This window comes from Maylandia zebra, linkage group LG2, assembly GCF_041146795.1.
Source record: "Maylandia zebra isolate NMK-2024a linkage group LG2, Mzebra_GT3a, whole genome shotgun sequence".
Classification (NCBI taxonomy): domain Eukaryota; kingdom Metazoa; phylum Chordata; class Actinopteri; order Cichliformes; family Cichlidae; genus Maylandia; species Maylandia zebra.
Window position 1 is genome coordinate 35,042 of NC_135168.1, and position 18,989 is coordinate 54,030.

General features: G+C 43.3%; 1 protein-coding gene across 2 annotated transcripts; it reads left to right on the forward strand.

The window, feature by feature from the left end:
* The first annotated feature begins 1,618 nt into the window (after positions 1-1,618).
* On the forward strand, positions 1,619-15,172 carry rnf103 (ring finger protein 103). Of its 2 annotated transcripts, XM_076887955.1 has the most exons (8): positions 1,619-1,971; positions 2,077-2,262; positions 5,989-6,137; positions 8,531-8,646; positions 10,190-10,612; positions 10,704-10,836; positions 11,659-11,745; positions 12,734-15,172. In XM_076887955.1, the coding sequence occupies exons 2-8, from the start codon at positions 2,130-2,132 to the stop codon at positions 13,703-13,705; spliced, it is 2,013 nt and encodes a 670-aa protein (XP_076744070.1). In that variant the 5' UTR covers positions 1,619-1,971; positions 2,077-2,129; the 3' UTR covers positions 13,706-15,172. The 2 variants fall into 2 exon arrangements, with proteins under 2 accessions (XP_076744070.1, XP_012778861.3); XM_012923407.3 differs by having other exon boundaries at positions 1,619-2,262.
* The last annotated feature ends 3,817 nt before the right edge of the window (positions 15,173-18,989 follow it).

The following is an 18,989-nucleotide window of genomic DNA, read 5'->3' on the forward strand; positions in this document are numbered from 1 at the left end:
GAAAACGTACATAAGAAAAACTGTCTACTGGTAAAAGAAAAATTAGAACTAGAACACATCTGAGTGAATATTACAGTTTTTTCTGAATGCTTAAACCCTAACTGTGATTCTTACAGCACAATTCCTAAAACTATTACAGTTTTTCTCAAATGCTAAAACACATGTCACAAACGTTACCACCAGGTCCCCCAATGTCCAAACACAACACCCTTCTCTAAAGCTACATAAACACAACCACACCTTCCCACTGCAAAACTCAAACTCCCACACCAAGAGAGCAGCTCGAAGCTGTCAAAACTGTAAACACTATACACAGCATTACACACTACAGCAAAACAATTGAAAACACAATGCTCAATTTGTGAGAAGGTTCTTTGTTTCATAACTGCCAATGCATATTTTAGAAACTATACAGTAACGGATCGTCGTAGATCTCTGCAGAGGATTAGGCATTTAGATTTGTGAGTTTCATATGAGTAGTATAAATCTATGGAAAATCCTGCATGTACGTACACTACTGTAACACAACTCAATGCAAAAACAGAATCTATTGCACACAACAGTAATCTTGAAAACATGAACAGGGTGTGAAGTTTTTTTACGTTATTCACACCACACACACACCACAATCACTGTGCGGCATCATGTCGCTGAGCTGTTGCTCGCATCTCGTCCGTAATGATGGTGCGAGGTTGTCTTGCTCTCCCTCCTGGACCTTCTCCTCTCCCATGTTGGCCTCCTCCTCTTCCTCGTTGGTCGCTCCTCTTCCTCCTCTCATTTGAACTCCTCTTCCTCATTGGCCTGCTCCTCTTCTTCCAGGGCCAGCTCTTCTCCCTCCTCTGCATCAGATTCCTCTTCCCCTGACTCTGCCTTCATCCATTGTGTTTGTTTGGAATCTTCAGCATACTGTGCACTCTGAACTTGCTTTTACATGTGGGTACAGCATTAGCAACAAGTGTCTTCAATTTTGAGTCATTGTGTGTAGTGACTGACGCCAGGTGTGTTCCCTGTGTTCAAAGATTGGTGACTGTGGCAAGCATTTTGCATCACATGGGCTTTCATTTGAGAATATGAGCAGAGTTGTTTTGCAACATGTGTTTTAGCAAGGAAAAATGTGTTTAGATTTATGAGTACAGAGGGTTGTGTTTTGTGAATTGTGTCTTCATGTGACATGTGTTTATGGTACTGGAATATGGTGGCTACATTTAGTAAATGTGTTTAGACTACTGGTCATTTGGGTTACAGGATTGGCTTTTGTGTTTTAACATTTGAGAAAAACTGTAAGTTACACTGTTACACCACTTCTTCCAAGTTGCTATGTTTGTGCTAATTATTAACATTTCTGCTGAATTACAATACTTCTGCTGTGTTGAACCATTTCTGCCAAGTTGTTACATTTGTGCTAAGTTGTTGTGCTTGAGCGAAACGATTACAAGTTTAGCTACTTTTCAAATGCTGACTTCAGCTTCTTCAGCTATTTTCAGCAGACAGCTGCAGCCTTACAGCGTTCACGCAGCATTTCCCTACTTAAGATATTTGATTTAACTTTTGTCTATTTACACTTTGACAGTTTCATTACTCTGTGTGTGTGTGTGTGTGTGTGGAGAAGGGGGGTATTACAAGCGTCAAGTGGAACAGGATATGACGCCATCTTCTCCGTGCACACAGCTGATCGGAGACAGAAACAATAACGGTCACACTCGTCATTACTGGCGATTTGTAACCCAGAGAATGTGAAGCACGGTGTTAGCATCCAGGCTCATACGCGGCTGACTGTCAGCGGAAGCTGCTGCAGTGGCGACGAAGAGCTAAAGACGCTTAGTTTTGTTACAGCAGAGGCCTACCTGCGATGCTAAGCTAAGTGCTGAGCTGTCACCGTTAGCACGGTAAACAGTTGGAGGAACAAGTGAGGGGGTCTTCCCAGCTGTAATTAGAGACGTTTGTGTGCCCGTGGCTGCTGCAGATGTGTGTGTAAGCCTGTCTGCTGATCGCAGCCTCTCGCAGACCTTCTCTTGGCGCTTTCGCTCAGCCGTAAGATGTGGTTGAAACTGTTCTTCTTGCTCTTATATTTCATAGTGTTGTTTACGTTGGCGAGGATTTTTGAGGCAGTAGTTTGGTATGAGACTGGTATGTTCGCTACGCAGCTCGTGGATCCGGTTACTCTCAGTTACAAGAAGTTAAAGACCATCCTGGAGTGTCGAGGGCTGGGATACTCCGGGCTGGTCGAGAAGAAGGATGTGAGCGAGCTGGTAGAGAAATCAGGTAAAGCCAGAGGCATCACACAGCCTTCATCATTAGTGGGTTCATGAGCTGCTGTTATTTTCTGTGTGTGTGTGTGTGTGTGTGTGTGTGTGTGTGTGTGTGTGTGTGTGTGTGTGTGTTTCTCAAGTTCAGGACTTTGAAACTGCAAAGAAGCGAACGGTTCTGATAGAGAGGGCAGGGCTCGCCATGAAGGGTCCTCACAAGGGTACGGCACCATCGAACGATTGCTTCTCCACAACATGGAAGCTTTTCTCAGGCATTGTAATAACCAAGCTGGGTAGGCAGACGAGTCAATACATTAAAACGGCTCTGAAAGACGTTGTAAATGGCACCGCAGGCCAAAGCATCAGCTCAGGGTTGATAAACAGGGGCTCTTAAGACAGGGTCAACCAGCCTGAGCACTGTGTGGATGACTACACGAATCTAATGCCCCACACATGGATACTCCAGAGCCTGGCATTAAACAAGGGTAATTATGTGCTAAAAACATTGATGAGGAAGTCAGGGGGATTGGAAGACAACACTGAAGGCCAACTCCAAGACAACCCCACACATTACCATCAGCTGTGAAATATACCAGCATTGTCCCCACTCCTGTTCTGCATAAGCCTCAACCATTCAGTCAGCTCAGGGTGGACACAGACACAGATTCAGCTGCTGAGTGACCATCAGCCACCTCCACTACATGGATGGCATCAATGTGTATGCCAGGAGCGAGATATCGACTCACCGGTCAGCCTCACCAGGATCTACAGCCAGGATACTGGGATGCCATTCAAACTGGATAAGTGTGGCCAACTGTTTGCAAAGAGAGGGAAAGTGATCCAGACTAAAGAGATGGAGTTGCACCAAGGCAGAATAGCATAGAGGACCGCTACCAGGGCCTGAGTATCCCATGGGCCAATGAGAACCATGAAGAAGATGCACAAAGGTCAACCATAGTCAAATACGTCAAGTAGATGGGACAGGTGCTGAAAGGCATAAGATTCAGCTCATCAGTACATGTTCCCTATCAGCCATCAGATACCCTGCTGGGATAACAAGCTGCCCGCAGGAGGAGATGAATGCCAGCGATGCCACTGAAACACCTCACAGAGTGTGTGTGTGTGTGTGCGTGTGTGTGCGCGTGCGTGTGTGTGCGTGCATGCGTGCGTGTGTGTGTGTGTGCGCGCGCGTGCGTGTGTGTGTGTGTGTGTGCGTGCGTGCGTGTGTGTGTGAGAACAAGTATCGAACATGTCACCTGTTTTCTAAGTAAATATATTTGTAAAGGTGCTATTGTCCGTCGTAACTCATCCACACGTGCGAAGAATCAAACCGTAGATGATCATGAATTATGTGTAATAATGAGAAATTAAGTCGTTTTGAAATGTTTCTGTAACCAAATCTGTTCTTATGTTTTCCACCAATAAGGTTGTGAGTGTCCTGCGAGAGCGCATTGATCTGACCTGTTGTAGATGTTTCTTGGACATCTTGGTATTGGAACAGGTTCTGATAGGCCATCAATGGGGAGCAGCTAATATGAGTTTGGGGGCAGGATTGTCTTCTAATTGATTGATCTCAGTTGGTGTGATGACTCCATGTCTGTAGCTGTAGTTGAATTTCTTTGCCGGTGTGGACTGGATCGGTGGTTCCTGACATTTGCTAACAATTTGATGTGTTTGCTCTTTTAAAATCATAATAACAGAAACGACCCAAATGACGTTTTTTCTTCGAGTCCTGCCTGTTTGCCAGCTGAAGTCATTTGTGGAGTTTTCTTTGCATCCTAAACACTTTTTCTGGAAGTTGTGGCTGTAATTTTTGTTTTGCTACCTGGTTTCAACTGAATCCTTCATTCTTCAGGTCTTAGTTTGAACACTGCTGATACAGTCCCTTGGGTAGATTTTGATTTTCCAGCTTTATAAAATTCAATCAGTCATCGGTAGGATTTCTTTGTCAGCCACTTACACTGCGTCGGTGGCTTCCAGTGTGTGTGTCTTTGCTGTTCCTTGGACTGCACTCTTCACAACAGTAGCTCAGCGTTCCAACATCTGGAACGAGTCACTTGTATTGCAGCTGGAGATAGCGTTTGTGTTGTACCTTGTCTATGACAAGGGGAAGCCAGGGTGTCAGGTAGCCAACTATCGGAACTGGAGAAAAGTGTGATGAAGAAAAGTGTGCCCATGTCTGAGGCTTTGGAAACTGCTAACCTCCTGAAGAGTCCAGTATACCAGAGATATAGAGTCCAGGAGAATAAACCAGCTTTTCTGCTCAGTGTTAGGGGAACAATATGAGGACAGCTCCACTGAGACTGGAAGGGCACATGGGACAAGGATGCAACACATAACAATGCTTAGACCGCAGCAGTGGAATGCTTAAAAATGTACACGATCAATAGGAGTCCGAATGACAGGCCAATGTTATTGCTGTTATTGATCTTAGTGGATCAGTGAGCTGATCTCTCATTCACTCCTAGCATGCAGCTCGATGTCATCCATGCACAGGAGGTGGATAACAGTTGCTCTGTTCTGTAGTTGGTTTCTGTAGCCAGTAATGCAGAACAGCAGTGGAGGTCATCTCCTTTGTAAATCCTGCACTTAATAGCAATGGCTGACGAAGTGGCATCATCAGGACATCAGTGGGATGTGGCAAACAGCACTATAGACCAGCCTCAAGTGAACGGCACACGTTGCCACCTCCTGTACATGGATGACATCGAGCTGCATGCTAGGAGTGAATGAGAGATCAGCTCACTGATCCACTAAGATCAATAACATCAATAACACTGGCCTGTCATTTGGACTGGAGACGTGTAGGAGGATGTAACACAAAGGGGGAAGGTGATCAGAACTGAGGGGATTGCACATTGCAGGCAGAGAATGTAGCTGTGATAGTCCCACAGTCAGATGGGAACCATGAAGAGGCTGTTAGGAAAGCTGCAACCACCAAACACCTGCAGAGACGAGTCCTGAGGAGTCGGCTGAACGGGAAGAACAAGATCCAACCAATCAACACCTGCCGGCTGTCAGATGCAATTTCAATTTTATTTATATAGCGCCAAATCACAACAAAAGTTGCCTCAAGATGCCCTGCTGGAACAATATAACTGTTTGAAGCCTCTGGCGTCAATACAAGAAAGACGTGGAAGCTGAAGGCGACAGTGACCTCCGTGGTCATCGGAGCACTCGGGCGGAGTTCTCCATACCTGGGCAGGTGGCTCCAGCAGATCCCAGGAATGACATGAGAGATCAAGAGCACAGTCCTAGGAACAGCAAAGATACTGCACAGGACAAGCTCCTCTTCTGACCACGCTCGAAGAATAAAGACGCAGGATGAAGAATTAGGGTTTGTTTTTTTATTTTTTTAAATAGTATGAGAGGGAGAAATTTATAGATACTGTTCATTTCGTCATATGACTGGCACAACACCGGTTCATCCTTTGATTTAGGTCCCTTATTTCTGTTTGCTTGATTCGTAGGTCAGCGTTATGTGGCTTATCAAAGAAGGAGAAAAAAAGCAACTTCCTTTGAAAATGGTTCTGTACAAAAACTGGACTGAAGAGTGAAAAATGTTTGTACTCAAGACCACTTTAACTGTCCCGGCCTTGGATGTGACACAAAAACAAACATGAGGTGGTTCAAGAACTTTGCGCAGTGTGTGTATGTAGTCTTTGCCTGTACGTAGACCACTGCTGTATGGATGTCAAGTATCAGTGCTCTTTAAAAGCTGCTGCACTTTGCTCTGTCACAGGAGAGCTGACACAGGGGGAGCTGTACTCGGCCATAAAGAAGCAGAAGGAGCAGACAGAGGCCGACGGCTCCAGCACCACACACTTCAGTGGAGAGGTGCACTTCTATGAATTAGTAGAGGACACTAAAGATGGGATCTGGTTAGTTCAGGTAAAAGCACATTCTCTGTTAAACCTGTCAGTGGTGAATGATTAAGTGTCCAAAAAAAGAAACTTACAAGCAGCAGCAGCAGCAGCAGCCGGGTGTTGCTACTCAAATGCGTTTGATGAATTAATCTTTAGAAAGTGTGACCACCTCCATTAAAGCAAACATATGGGTAGTTTGTCGGTCTGGAGCTTTCAGGGGTATTAATGTAAAGCAAAGGAGGAAATGCATTAGTAAAGAATTAACTGCTGCTGCCTATGAGAAAGGGTTTATTTATCTGTTTATATATAAGGAACCCCATTAGCTTCCACGGTAGTGGTTGCTAGTCTTCCAGGGGCCCGAGCCATCAAGTATAAGCTAATAAAACATTACACAATAAAGTAGATGCAAAAATCTCCTCATAATTTAGCTCTTACATCCACAGTGAGGTTGTAAGCATGTAAACATCAATAACACTGAGGCACAACATTGGCCTCCTACAATGTTTACAATAATTAAAAACTGTGAATAGGCTTTTATGTTTTTAAACTAGCAGTAGCAGCCAGTGCTCTCATTGTGTGAGGCTGTTTATTCCACTTTAAAGATGCTCCGAATATAACAGAGTTTTTCAAAACTGACCTTTGGCTCGAGGAGTTACTGCACTGCAGTCGTGTAGCATAATTGTGTATCTTATCTGGAAGTCCAAGTAAGCCATGGTGTAATTTAGCTTGTACTGGAAGGTTTATTCTGCATTTGATCGATGCTGGTATAGTATGAACATCTTAACACTAATGCGGTCGCCTTATTCTGGACTAACCGAAGTCTGTTGAGGTCTGTCTCACACGCTGCTGACCAGATGATTGAACAATAACACTAGTGCGTTAATAACATCCTTCATGACAGAAGAAGTGATGTAGAAAGATCAGCGGCGCCCTGCCCCATGTTCTTAACAACAGTCTTTATGCTGAGACCATGAGAGGTGGTGATTTATGGTGACACCAAGTACTCTGATCTGGGTGACCTGTTCTAATATTGATCCAGCTATGGAAAGGCTCAGGGTGTAGTTGGGTGTAGTTATAGTTACTCACAAGTGACATCAAAGAAATCTTCTTTTGCTGCCACAGGACCTGGAAGCCTCGCAGTTACTGAGGTGACCATGACGTCAACATAGCATAGCATAATTATTCTTTAGTCTAATATGAGCACATCTGTTTGACAGCTAAAAGTCACTGTGTCCGTTCAGAGCTTCAGAACCCAAAGTGTACTGCAAAAGCAACCCAAGACTTTCTGCAGGCAAAGAAATGTTCTTCAGTGGACAAGTCGGTCACCCTAATGAAGAATAAGGTTGAGTTACTGAAGACAAGATTGAAAGGAGAGATCCACAAACAAGCAGCAGCTGGAGATTGTTTTGGTAGTTGACTAATCTGCTAATTTTCTTTCATTATTCGATTACTCAACAAATATTTCAATAACTCTGATCTCCGCCTCTGTGGGCAGTCCTCCAGTTCTTCACCTGTTGTCCAGTTGTCTCAAAATAGGAAATGTATTAATTTGAAAATAATAGAAATGTATTTAATATTTACTCAGTAGGTCTATCAGAGTGAAAAATGAAATGAATCAAAATATTAGGTGATACAAAATATGGTTACAGAGTAGCAGCAGCTGCCCCTCGAGCCCGCTGCACCACCCCTCCACTGCAGGGAGCCAGAGACCACGCCCCGCCACGCCCCCGCCACGCCCCTGCCACGCCCCCGCCACTAAATGTTTTCAAAATCTGGCAAAAACTTGTTTCAAAGCAAAAATGTATATTTGCAGTCAGTCTGAGTGTGTGTATGTTAGTCAGCTAACAAACTGAATAAAAGTTTGTACATCCAAAGCTGCATGCAGCTCCACTGCTGCATGCAGCTCCACTGCTGCATGCAGCTCCACTGCTCTGAGATGGTGGATGTAAACGTTCACATCCCTGCACTGAAATTAAGTTCTTTAGGAAATTCAAGTAAAGTATTAGTTGGCATGTTAATCAAAAATAATGTGCTTTACTATTTTTCTGCTGCTTTTTTTGTAAATCAGGAAGTTTGAAATTTTAGCAATAACAATAATAATATTTTAGCATTAAAAATATTGTAATTCTAGAACTGAACTTGTGCTTGCTGGTGTAAACTATTTTAGTAATTACCCATACTGGGAGTTTAGGGCAGCTGTGGCATAAATCAAAGTAAATGCATGGGAAATGGCTGCACTGTCACAACAAAGCTGGTGCAAAGAGACAAAAGAAGCGACGTCGGTTCGCCCACAGTGACAGTCTCACTGGAACATGGAAGCCTTTTGTAATAAAGTGGGTTTAATCTGCAAATCATATTAAAAGCTGATTGTCCAGCACTACCAATGTGACCGTATCATGTCCCTGTGTGTGACGGCAGGTCATTGCTCAGGACCGGGAAGCTCTGCTCAGCCAGTCCAACTGGGGGAAGATGGTACAGAAGGTGTCCCAGTTTGGTATCAGAACTGGAACCTTCAACTGCTCCAATGACTACAGGTGATATGCTGTTACTCCACAGAAAGAGACACTACGGAAGTTGAACAACAGTTACACAATCTGACAGTCACACTAGGAAAGAACATGGTGGAAGGCTGCACCGCGACCCTGTGCAGTGATCCTGCAGTCTTTGAAGTGGTTGCTTTGAAGACGGGGACCAAGTCTAGGACCAGGTCTGTGACTTCCAGCCAGTGACCATCTTCAAAGCAACTACCATGCCACAATAGTGACAATATGGCGATAACACACGGTGTTGAAAATCACAGATGAGTTTGAATTTCAGTGACCTCAACCTCAAGGTCAGAGGTCAGTTGAGTTTCATTCATTTTTATTCATATAGTGCCACGTGGTGGGGCGGCTGTAGCTCAGGAGGTAGAGCAGGTCATCTACTGGCTCCAGTCTGCATGTCAAGTATCCTTGGGCTAACTAACTAACCCCAGGTTGCTCTCGGATGCATCCATCGGAGTGTCAGTGTGTGTGAATGTGGCGTGTTGTATAGAGCGCTTTGAGTCCTCCAGGAGAGCAGAAAAGGTCGATATAAGAATCAGTCCATTTGCCATTCACCACGTCACAACAACAGTTGCCTCAGAGCGCTTGGGTCATGTTTTCTGAAAGTGTTGTGAACGAGGCAACAATGGATGCCTCAGGTGTATCTACCAGGAGGCTGAGATAATACGACGATCACCTAAAATAACTAAATACTGTTACTCTGTTGATGCAGGTTTACAAAAATTCACGTTAAACAAATACAAATTTATATAATTATTCATATAAACTACTAACAGAGTCCAGGCAGAACCTGACACATCTGAAACAGGAATTCCTCCACAGGACGGCGGTTTGACTGCAGCAGGTGCTCAGCAGCTGTGGAGCACAATCAGATGTTCACAGGTTGACAACCGGCTGACGTGAGTCCTGTACTGCAGGAGGACATGTCGCAGAGTAGTTGTGCTCATTGGCACAGATGGATTCGGACTGATTGTATGCTGGGAAACTGGTTTCCTCCCAGCAGACAGCGTGAAATCAGCAGTGTTTGCTCACCTTCAGTTGGAGATGTTCTCCAACAGCAAAGATTCACTGTGCCACCAGCTTGGTCACGAGGAGCATTTATTGAAAAGCTGTTTTAGTTTCATTGACCTCTCAAAGCCACTTCATCCTTTTTTTTGCACAAACCAGGACATGATCAATGTTTCCTAGTTTGAAGGACAGGGTCTGATTGGACAGCTAAACTAAAACAAGCTGAAGTTCTTTGCTGTCAGAAGAACCACTCAGAGATGAAATGTTGCTGTCACGGTCTTTGTGATGTGTGACATGTGCTGTTGGCAAACCCACTCTGACTACAGGGACTGGATGCAGTCCACTACATGTTCAGACACACCCTCTGCCACACAGCAGCACAACTACGACGTACTGTATAACAGCGCTGGTATGTCGTGGAGCAGCAGTGGGGCCATAAAGCTGAGCGGTTCCAGTGGGACAGATGAAACTGCATGTAGATTTGACCTGCTGTGGATCACTGTTGGTTATGTCTTCTGTGTGCTAGGTCGTGCATCAAGCGTGGCTGGCAGCGCTCCACCCTGATCATGTCGGTTCCCCAGACTTCAGCATCAAAGGGCAAAGTCATGCTTAAAGAGTACAAAGGGAGTCGGGTTGAAACTGAGCAGATCTTCCGCTGGATGACCTCACATGTGGCTCATCGAATCAAAACCCTGCATCATTCTGAGCAGCTGGTGGAGGAGTGGCGTTCTGACCCAGCTCATCCACTGAAAATGTTTCTGTTTGCCCGCCTGGCCCAGCCGCCGGCCTTCTTCTCCTCGCTGTCTGTTAAGTTCACCGGCAGGATCGAGTTCATCTTTGTGGATGTGCGTCGTTGGGGTAACTATAGCAGCCTATCAGAGATTGGTGTGACACGCAGCCCCGCCTACATCCTTAAGATGCCTGAGGGCATATATCACTATGGCAACAGGTGATGACTGTTAATGAGGATGTCTGATTTTTTTAAAAGCACGTTTTTTATGTAAAGAAATTAAACTGCAGTCTGTGTTTCGTCCCCAAAGCACCGGGGAGTTCCTGTCCCTCGCTGCCATGGATACGTTCCTGCGTTCGGTCCAACCAGAGGTCAACGATCTGTTTGTCTTCAGTTTGGTCCTCATCAACTTGCTGGCCTGGATGGACCTCTTCATTACACAGGTCACTGTTTCAGTCTTCCTTAGTTGTAGAGGTGAAAGGGGACAAAAAGCCTCTACTCTCTACTTTGTGTTTTTACTTTACATTTACTATGTTCTACTCGAAGTTTACTTGTTCGTGCGCTACATTCATCTGACAGCTTTGATGCTTCTAGCTACAGTTACATTAGCTCAGCCTAACTACACATGCTGTCTGTGCTGCTTCATAGACCTGCACAGGAACAGGAAGTTTCTCCCAGAAATGCAACAGTTGTCCTTTTCTTTCTTCTTCCTGCCAATATTATTGTTATTACTGTCAAGTCTGAGTTTCTTCCTACAAATGATTTCAGACAGCATACACAATCAACTTTTCTTCAATCCACAATGTTATTTTCATAATAAAATAAATTATTCAGCTTTACAGTTTTCCCCACATTGCATTGAGTTACAGTTCTTCTCTCATTGAAACAAATAAAAAGTTTTCTAGTACTACAGAGATGCACAGGGAATTACCTGAAAAACTGCCATGCGCCTGTCTTTACCTGGAGTATTTTAGCTGTTAGTAAGCATGCATGTTGTCCATGACCAGCTCGGTTATACGTGATGCTGATTGGCTGATCCCTGGCCACTTGTCTGGTGCATCTTCAGTCCTGTTACAGACCTGTACGTCACTGTAAGATATCCTGACTGAACAGCTCTCTTCAGCTCTTACTGCAACATCTCCAAACCTGATGTTACTTTCTTTCCTTCTGTGTTCGGGTTTTGTTGCATTGTCTTTGGTCTTCTAGCTTCCAGGTCATGTAGTGCTGTTCTGAAATTCTGATGTGAATCGTTAACATGCTTTCAGGGAGCAACCGTGAAACGATTTGTAGTTCTGATCCGAACACTTGGGACCTACAACTCCATACTGCTGGTTTCCTGGCTGCCAGTTCTGGTAGGGAATCATCGGCACCACTCAGTCCTCACGCCTGACGTTTTTCTTGTGTTAAGCATTTTACTTTCAATTGCTGCAGTAAAGAAAAAAAGACTGAACGAGAGCTAAACAATAACGATTTATTTACATAATTTTAAAAAAGTGGTTTTTAGCAGTCATCTAGATTTAAGGCAAATCTTCTGTGATTTATTAAACATTTATTAAAAGTCATTAATACAAAAATACTGAAAATCCATTTTAATACTGATTGAAATGAATATTTGGACGGGCACAGGGAGCGTGCTTCGTGTCCGCAGGAGGAGGCCTCTCCTACTTTATGCTAACTAATGAAGATATTAGTGTTTCCATTTTAGTGGAAACACTAATATGTTTATAAAGTTTTCTGATTTTCTTCTTATAAATAGATTTATAAATGCTTGGATTATTGTACTACAATGTAATGTGCTGTTCAGGGCGACTTAAAGTGAGTGAGTTTTCACTTTTAATGGTTAGCCAACTTAAATCTCTAAAACATCTGTTCCAGTGCATTTGCAGTTAAGCTGCATTCATTTGCACACATATTACTTACATAAATTTAAAAAATAGGAGGGACTTTCAAATTAAAAGCGACAAAATTACAATTTTCCACAAAATCACAATAAACAGCCGTCCACTGTGGGCGTTTCCTGGAGAATGTTGGTGGATGAACCGGACCTTTACCTGTCGTTCCAACCAAAGGCCTGCATGTGGCCTGCAGGCCTGCACGGTGCCCAGTTTTACATCCACCAGGACATCACGGAGCATTTGCCCTCGTTAGCCTTCATGGCAGTGAATCAAGTACAGTGCAGTTACTCCACAGTAACCAGGGCTGTGTGTCGCACTTTACTGCATTCGTATCAGAGAGAATCCAAACTGCTCTGACAGTATGTAACAACAGACTGCATGTTCTGTTTTACTGAGTAAAACTGTTAATAATTGTCACTAATCCCTGCCTGCTCACTCTCTCCAGGCTCTCCTTCAGCTGCCCTATCTGGACCTTCTGCACGGCTACAGTCTGAAGCTGCTGCGTTATGCTGACACCACTACACTAGCCAGCCTAGTGAGAGCTGACTGGACCTTCTACTCATCCCACCCAGCTCTCTTCCTGTCTACCTACCTAGCCCACGGCCTGCTCGTCGACTACTTTGAGAAGAAACGGCGCTGTGGTACCAGGAGCCAAGAAGACAGCCGTACAAACCTGGAGTGGCTGGCCAGTCTGTGGGACTGGTACACTTCCTACCTGCTCCATCCAATTGCATCACTACAGCAGTTTCCGTCTGACCACTCAGAGTGGGAAGATGATCCTAACTTCTTATTTGAGCATTTGGCTTTTCCTGATCTGTGGCTTCGTCCGTTAGTAAACATGGATTACATCAAAACGCTGCCGACCTGGAGGCTCAGAGCAGCTGGTCAGTCCGGGTCGGAGGCCTGTTGTGAAAAGGCGGATGAAGAAACACGTAGTCAACATTCAGACGAAGAGAGGAAGGAACCTCCACATGGTAGCAGCAGCCACAAGAGATCACTATGTAGTGTGAACTTCAACTCACAGCTTCCTGCGTGCGGCGACGTGGACGCCAGCGGCGGCCGTCAGTGTGCGTGTGCTGCTGAATCATCCGGGAATGGAAGCTCGCTGTCAGCTGACAGGGCGGTGAAGGATAACTGCGTCGTGTCTGACTGTGTTTCTAACCATCAACACTGTGATTGGTCAATGTGGCCCTGTGACATGCTTCAGTGTTCAGAATGTGTGGTTTGTCTGGAGACCTTTGTGAGCGAGGAGGTACTGATGGGGCTCCCCTGTGGCCACGCCTTCCACCAGCAGTGCATTGTGGTATGGTTGGCAGCGGGCAGACACTGCTGTCCAGTATGTCGCTGGCCCAGCTACAAAAAGAAACAGCAGAGGGCTGCTCAGAGTAGTTCTACTGACAACACAGTGCAGGACTGATGAGATGGCCTTCAGCTATCGATGGTGACAGTTTCTCCTCTTCGTGTCTCTTCAGACTCTCTAACCATCAAGAACAATTAAGAAGGAAACGTGGTCGGTAAGCGTGATTAGGGCGGCGTTATTATGAGCCATTAGTAATCTTTGCTTCCATTCCTGTTGATGAGCTGGGCTGTCAAAGCCCAGCTACAATGCTTCTTATCTAGACGGGACGTTGACTCTCACAGTAACCATGTGTGTAGCCACAATAAACAATGTAGTGCAGTGAAAACATTTTTAATTTTGCTTTGTCATTCTTAAAGTTTGGATGTTGTCAGTCTGAGAGAAAACGTAATCGCCCCAATAACGCTACCAGCTGGATTTCTGTCAGGACGATAAGCTGAATGCATCAGAAGACATTTGTACAGAAATCTATGTAGACTGTGCTTCGTCCTGTGTCATCTGCACCTGCAGCAAAGAAGGCCTTTGCTTTGTGTTTGCATTTTGTCCTGAACTGTATGAAATGAAATGGCTTTGTCTCCTGCACACTGGTCACCATAGGAGAGGAGCAGAATTCAAATAAATTAATTGGATATAATTGCTGAGAAGCACTTTCCTGTAACTCTGACCGTTTTCCCCAAGAAACATCTGGAATTATTCAGATTAAACTTTGTCTCCTGTCTGTTGCAATATTTCACCAACACAGATTATGGTCAGAGGTCTCACACAGTGAACAGCTGTTGATGTGCATGCAGGGCGACAGGACTGACTCTGACTGGAGCCCTTTGAACTGGTCACCTGAAAATGAGGCTTTGGTGTTTGTGAGCTGATTCAGAGTAGCAGTAAAGTGTGACCAGTTCTAGACTTCGTCACTATCGTTTACCTTGATTTTCTTTGTGGTCTCTGAAGACTAAACCAAAGCAAATGTCACAAAATTGGGGTTCATATGTGCGAGAGCTGAAATAAGGTTCGTTGCATGCTTCAGAGACGAGTCATGTTTGGAGTAAACTGTGTGGGTGATCACACCGTCTTACATCCACTCTAAGAACACTCAAGCAACACCGCTAACCTGATGGCTGCGCCTATGATCAGAGTAAGCAGTACCAGCTGTGCACAGTCCCACCCAGGACAGATAGTTTCAGCTTTTACCAACTAAGAGCAAGACGAGACCCCCTGTTATGGGACCACAACAGCTGCATTGTCTGGGAGTTTTTAGACTCTCAATCTTCAAAAGAATTCTGTTTTGTATGATATAAATATGTTATCACAGGTATGCCCTGATCAACTGAACCCAAACTATCTGCCTAGTATTTTTTTCCTAACATGCTCAGTGCTTTGACCCGAGCAGTTTTCCCATCAAACAACATTTATTATCCTGCTAGTTTTAGCTGCTGCACCACGGTGGGCGCTATAGGTCTGCAACAGTCTGTGGGTGGATGGATGCAGGGTTTCCCTGGCAAATATTGTATTGTAATTAAAAGATTAACGTTATTCATCTCTCAGTGGTTATTTGGTGTAGTTAATCAATACCAAACTTGCATGTGGTTGCAGAAGCGTGTGTGTGTGTGTGTGTGTGGTTAAAACCAGCTAAACTTTTTGCAGCTGGTAACAAAAACACAGGTGAAACTAACTGATCGTTAATGGTCACGTACATACCCCTGCTCTGGCTCACCTGTGTGTCAGGTTTCATCTCAAGCCACTGCAATATTCCTTTGATGTTAAAGTACAGTTATGCTCTAATTCATCCTGGTTAATTGAATATAATATGTATGACGAGTACAGTGAATGCATCACATTCAAAAATGATTTAAAAATCACTTTAGAAATTAGTGAACAGTTCTGCGCAAATTCAACAAGGTTAATGTAATAAACACAAATGTAGAAAAGCTGCAATGAAATTAAATTCTACCATTCTGATCGAAAATATTCCTTATTCTAACATTCCTTTCTCCTATTGAAGATCCATTTATTTTGCTTGTTCCAGTCGTTCCTAAGTTCACTAATGTTACTTTTCACTTAACACGTGACAATAAATACAGACTGGAAACAGGAGGAGAGACATGAGGTGGGACACACGGCTGGAAACGATGGACGTGTCGAGGCAAAGAAAGTAAACGACACGAGTGACAGGAAGCAATGGACACAATAAAAGAGGAAGACAACTGAATGGAGAACACAGGGATAAATACTGACAATTATAATAATAATGGCATTAATATAGCGCTTTTCAAAACCCTCAAAGCGCTTTACAATTCCACTATTCATTCACTCTCACATTCACACACTGGTGGAGGCAGCTACAGGTGTAGCTACAGGTGTAGCCACAGCTGCCCCGGGGCAGACTGACAGAAGCGAGGCTGCCACGATTGCCCTAACCACTATAGGACACCAAGGAAAACAGAAGGGAACAAGTCTGATGAGACAGGAGAAGTAATACTCAATACCAAGCACCCGACTGTCAAACAGAACTTTGAAGACCAAGGAACCCATCTGAGATGTCGGGGATGAAAATGTGGAGAAGTTTAAAGCAGGGCCAGGTTATGAAAACATCTCACAGAGCCCTGTTCAAGCCATCACCCAAACACAGAAAGAGCTATTTTTACAAAAGTTACAGTGTCTACACTGTCCAAGCTGGTAGCGACAAGCCCTAAAAGACTTAACGAGACTTGCATTTTTAATTGTTCACCACCTCGTGCCTTTGTAGTCACCATATTGATATTGTTTGCGGATTTGATAAACTAGCCTGCAGCTCCCACATTCCTCTTTTACACCAATAACATTAGAACAGATGCTTGTTATTTTACATCATGCAGGAAATGATGTTAATGGTCTCTGGTACTTTTGAACCTGCTGTATATCTGATAAAAGCAGCTACTGTGACTGGTAGTTGTGCTGATGTTGTTATCAATATAACCCGAACCTCCACTGCAGAGATTAAAGGATTGAAGAACTCACATAAACAAGCACACACAGGGCAGTTTTTAACCTTCAGAAAGCTTAAATATACATGATTTCCCTCAAAGCATTCGTAACACTTGTTTCCACATCTGAATAAAAAGACATAGAGAACATAAAGAATCTAAGCAGATTGTCAGCTGACCTGATCCTGGCTGCTTCTGTGCTTGCCCCATATCTGATTATACTTCTGGACAAACGTTGTGCATTTGTCATTCTTGGGGATCATCAAGATGTGTTCTGGCAAAACCGAGAAAACCTTTATGCGGGCCATTTCCACCCATGAACTCTGACCTTAACTTTGACCTTAACTGAGGCCTGCAGTTCTTTACATGTTGTTCTGGGGTGACCTCTTGGATTAGTCTTCTCTTGGATAATTTTGGTCTGCCCGCCACTCCTGTGAAGGTTCACCACTGTTCCATGTTTCTAACGTTTGTGGAGAATGTTAGGGATGGGAACAGACGTTTCGACACTGCTTCTGAAGCGTGGTTGCTTCGAAACACTGGTCAGAAGCGTGGTTTAAAACATCCAGATCACATGGCTACGACTGAACAAGGTTTTGGTGTGCTTCACCCCAGCTGGGACGTACCTGCTGCTTTGAGACATTGCGAGGTGCCAGGATTCCATTTTTATGAAGCAGAATCATTTGTAATTACTGAATTATATTTTTGATACCACCTCTTTCTATTTCTTATACACACATTCGTAAAAAATGTTGTCTACTTTCAACAAAAAATGTTATTCGCTGCATCACATCCTCACTCTAACATCCTGCCGGTGTTACAAGATAAAACATCCACAGGAGGATAAAGGAGCTTCTTCGTGGTTCAGCGGTTGCTCAGCAGCACGGATGTAGACAGAGGGATCAGTTTGTTGAAGCACAGTTTATGACAATCAAAGCCTGCTGTCTTTAACAGTCTCAATCTTTTTCTTGCATTGTTTGTACAAGGATTTAGCCAACAGATGTGCAGATCACCATTACTGACAGTCTGGTATTATAAGTAGCTTTGTTGTCTGCCACATTTTTTCGCAGAATAGCATTATCGACATGTGGCAATAGCCAAATTGGCGAGCAGGTGTCACTGTGGAGACGTTGTTTCGAAGAATCGATACAATTGTGGCACAAATGTTTTAAATGTTTAACGAAGCCTCGCTTTGTGGGGTTTGTTTGCGTGCCACGGTGGATCCTCTCTGGATATACTGTCACTCTATTTTCTTTTAGTTTTGAATCGTTGGTTTAAGAGTATTTTAATACAATAGTAACAAATACAAACAGTACAATTAAAGTACAAGAAAAGACAGTTTATTATTTTAAGTACTGATAAAAATTATGTTTAAGTTTTATAGAATTATTTTACTAATGATTTTGAATAAAGCGTACTATTGTAAACTTGATTTATTTAATGCATAATTTAAGATTCTATGTTAATAGAAATTAAACATGTAGTTTCACCTTGAGTAAAAACGATTGATTACGGCAGTTTAATGTCAACTAATTGTTGGTCAGAGTGTAGGTAACAGACATCTTTACTGCTGCCGCAATAAAACACAAAAATAAAACGAGAAAATAATTGGTTAAATGCTGAAAATTGTTTGCATAATACTCAGAGTTGTGTGACACTATAGTTTATGACGCATGAACCTCTAATAATCATGTTGTTAGGCTTAACTTGCCAGCCAAGTGCCAATTGCTTTATGTGTAATAGAGGATTTCTCAAAAGGGTCTGGATCGGTCCTAAACTTAAATAAATGTCAGTTATTACCTGTCAAAGAGTGTAATGTTCAGAGTATTTGTAATATAACAGTTAAAAATGAAGCAACATATTTAGGTCTGATTATCTGCAAAGATCCAAAAGACAGAATTTTACTAAATTTTCCCCCAATTATTAAAAAATCTCAAACCAAATTAAATCAATGGTTGCAGAGAGATTTAAGTTTAAGAGGAAGGGTATTGCTCTCAAAAGCAGAAGGTCTGTCTCGACTGACTTATGCAGCAATTTCTCTGCATGTGGACGGCAAAACTTGTAAGGATATCGACCGAATGCTCTTCAACTTGCTCTGGAAAAACCGGACACATTACATCAGAAAAAGTGTATTGATGAATGACTATGAGCACGGTGGTCTCAATGTTTTGGATTTTACTACTCTAAACAATACATTTAAGATTAATTGGGCGAAACATTTTCTTAAAAATCTGGTATCCATTTGGAATTTTATTCCTCACTACATTTTCTCTAAGTTTGGTGGTCTAAGTTTTATCTTAGGTTGTGATTATAATATAGATAAGCTTCCAGAAAACCTTTCGATGTTTCACAAACAAGTTCTATTAGCTTGGTCCCTTATATATAAACAC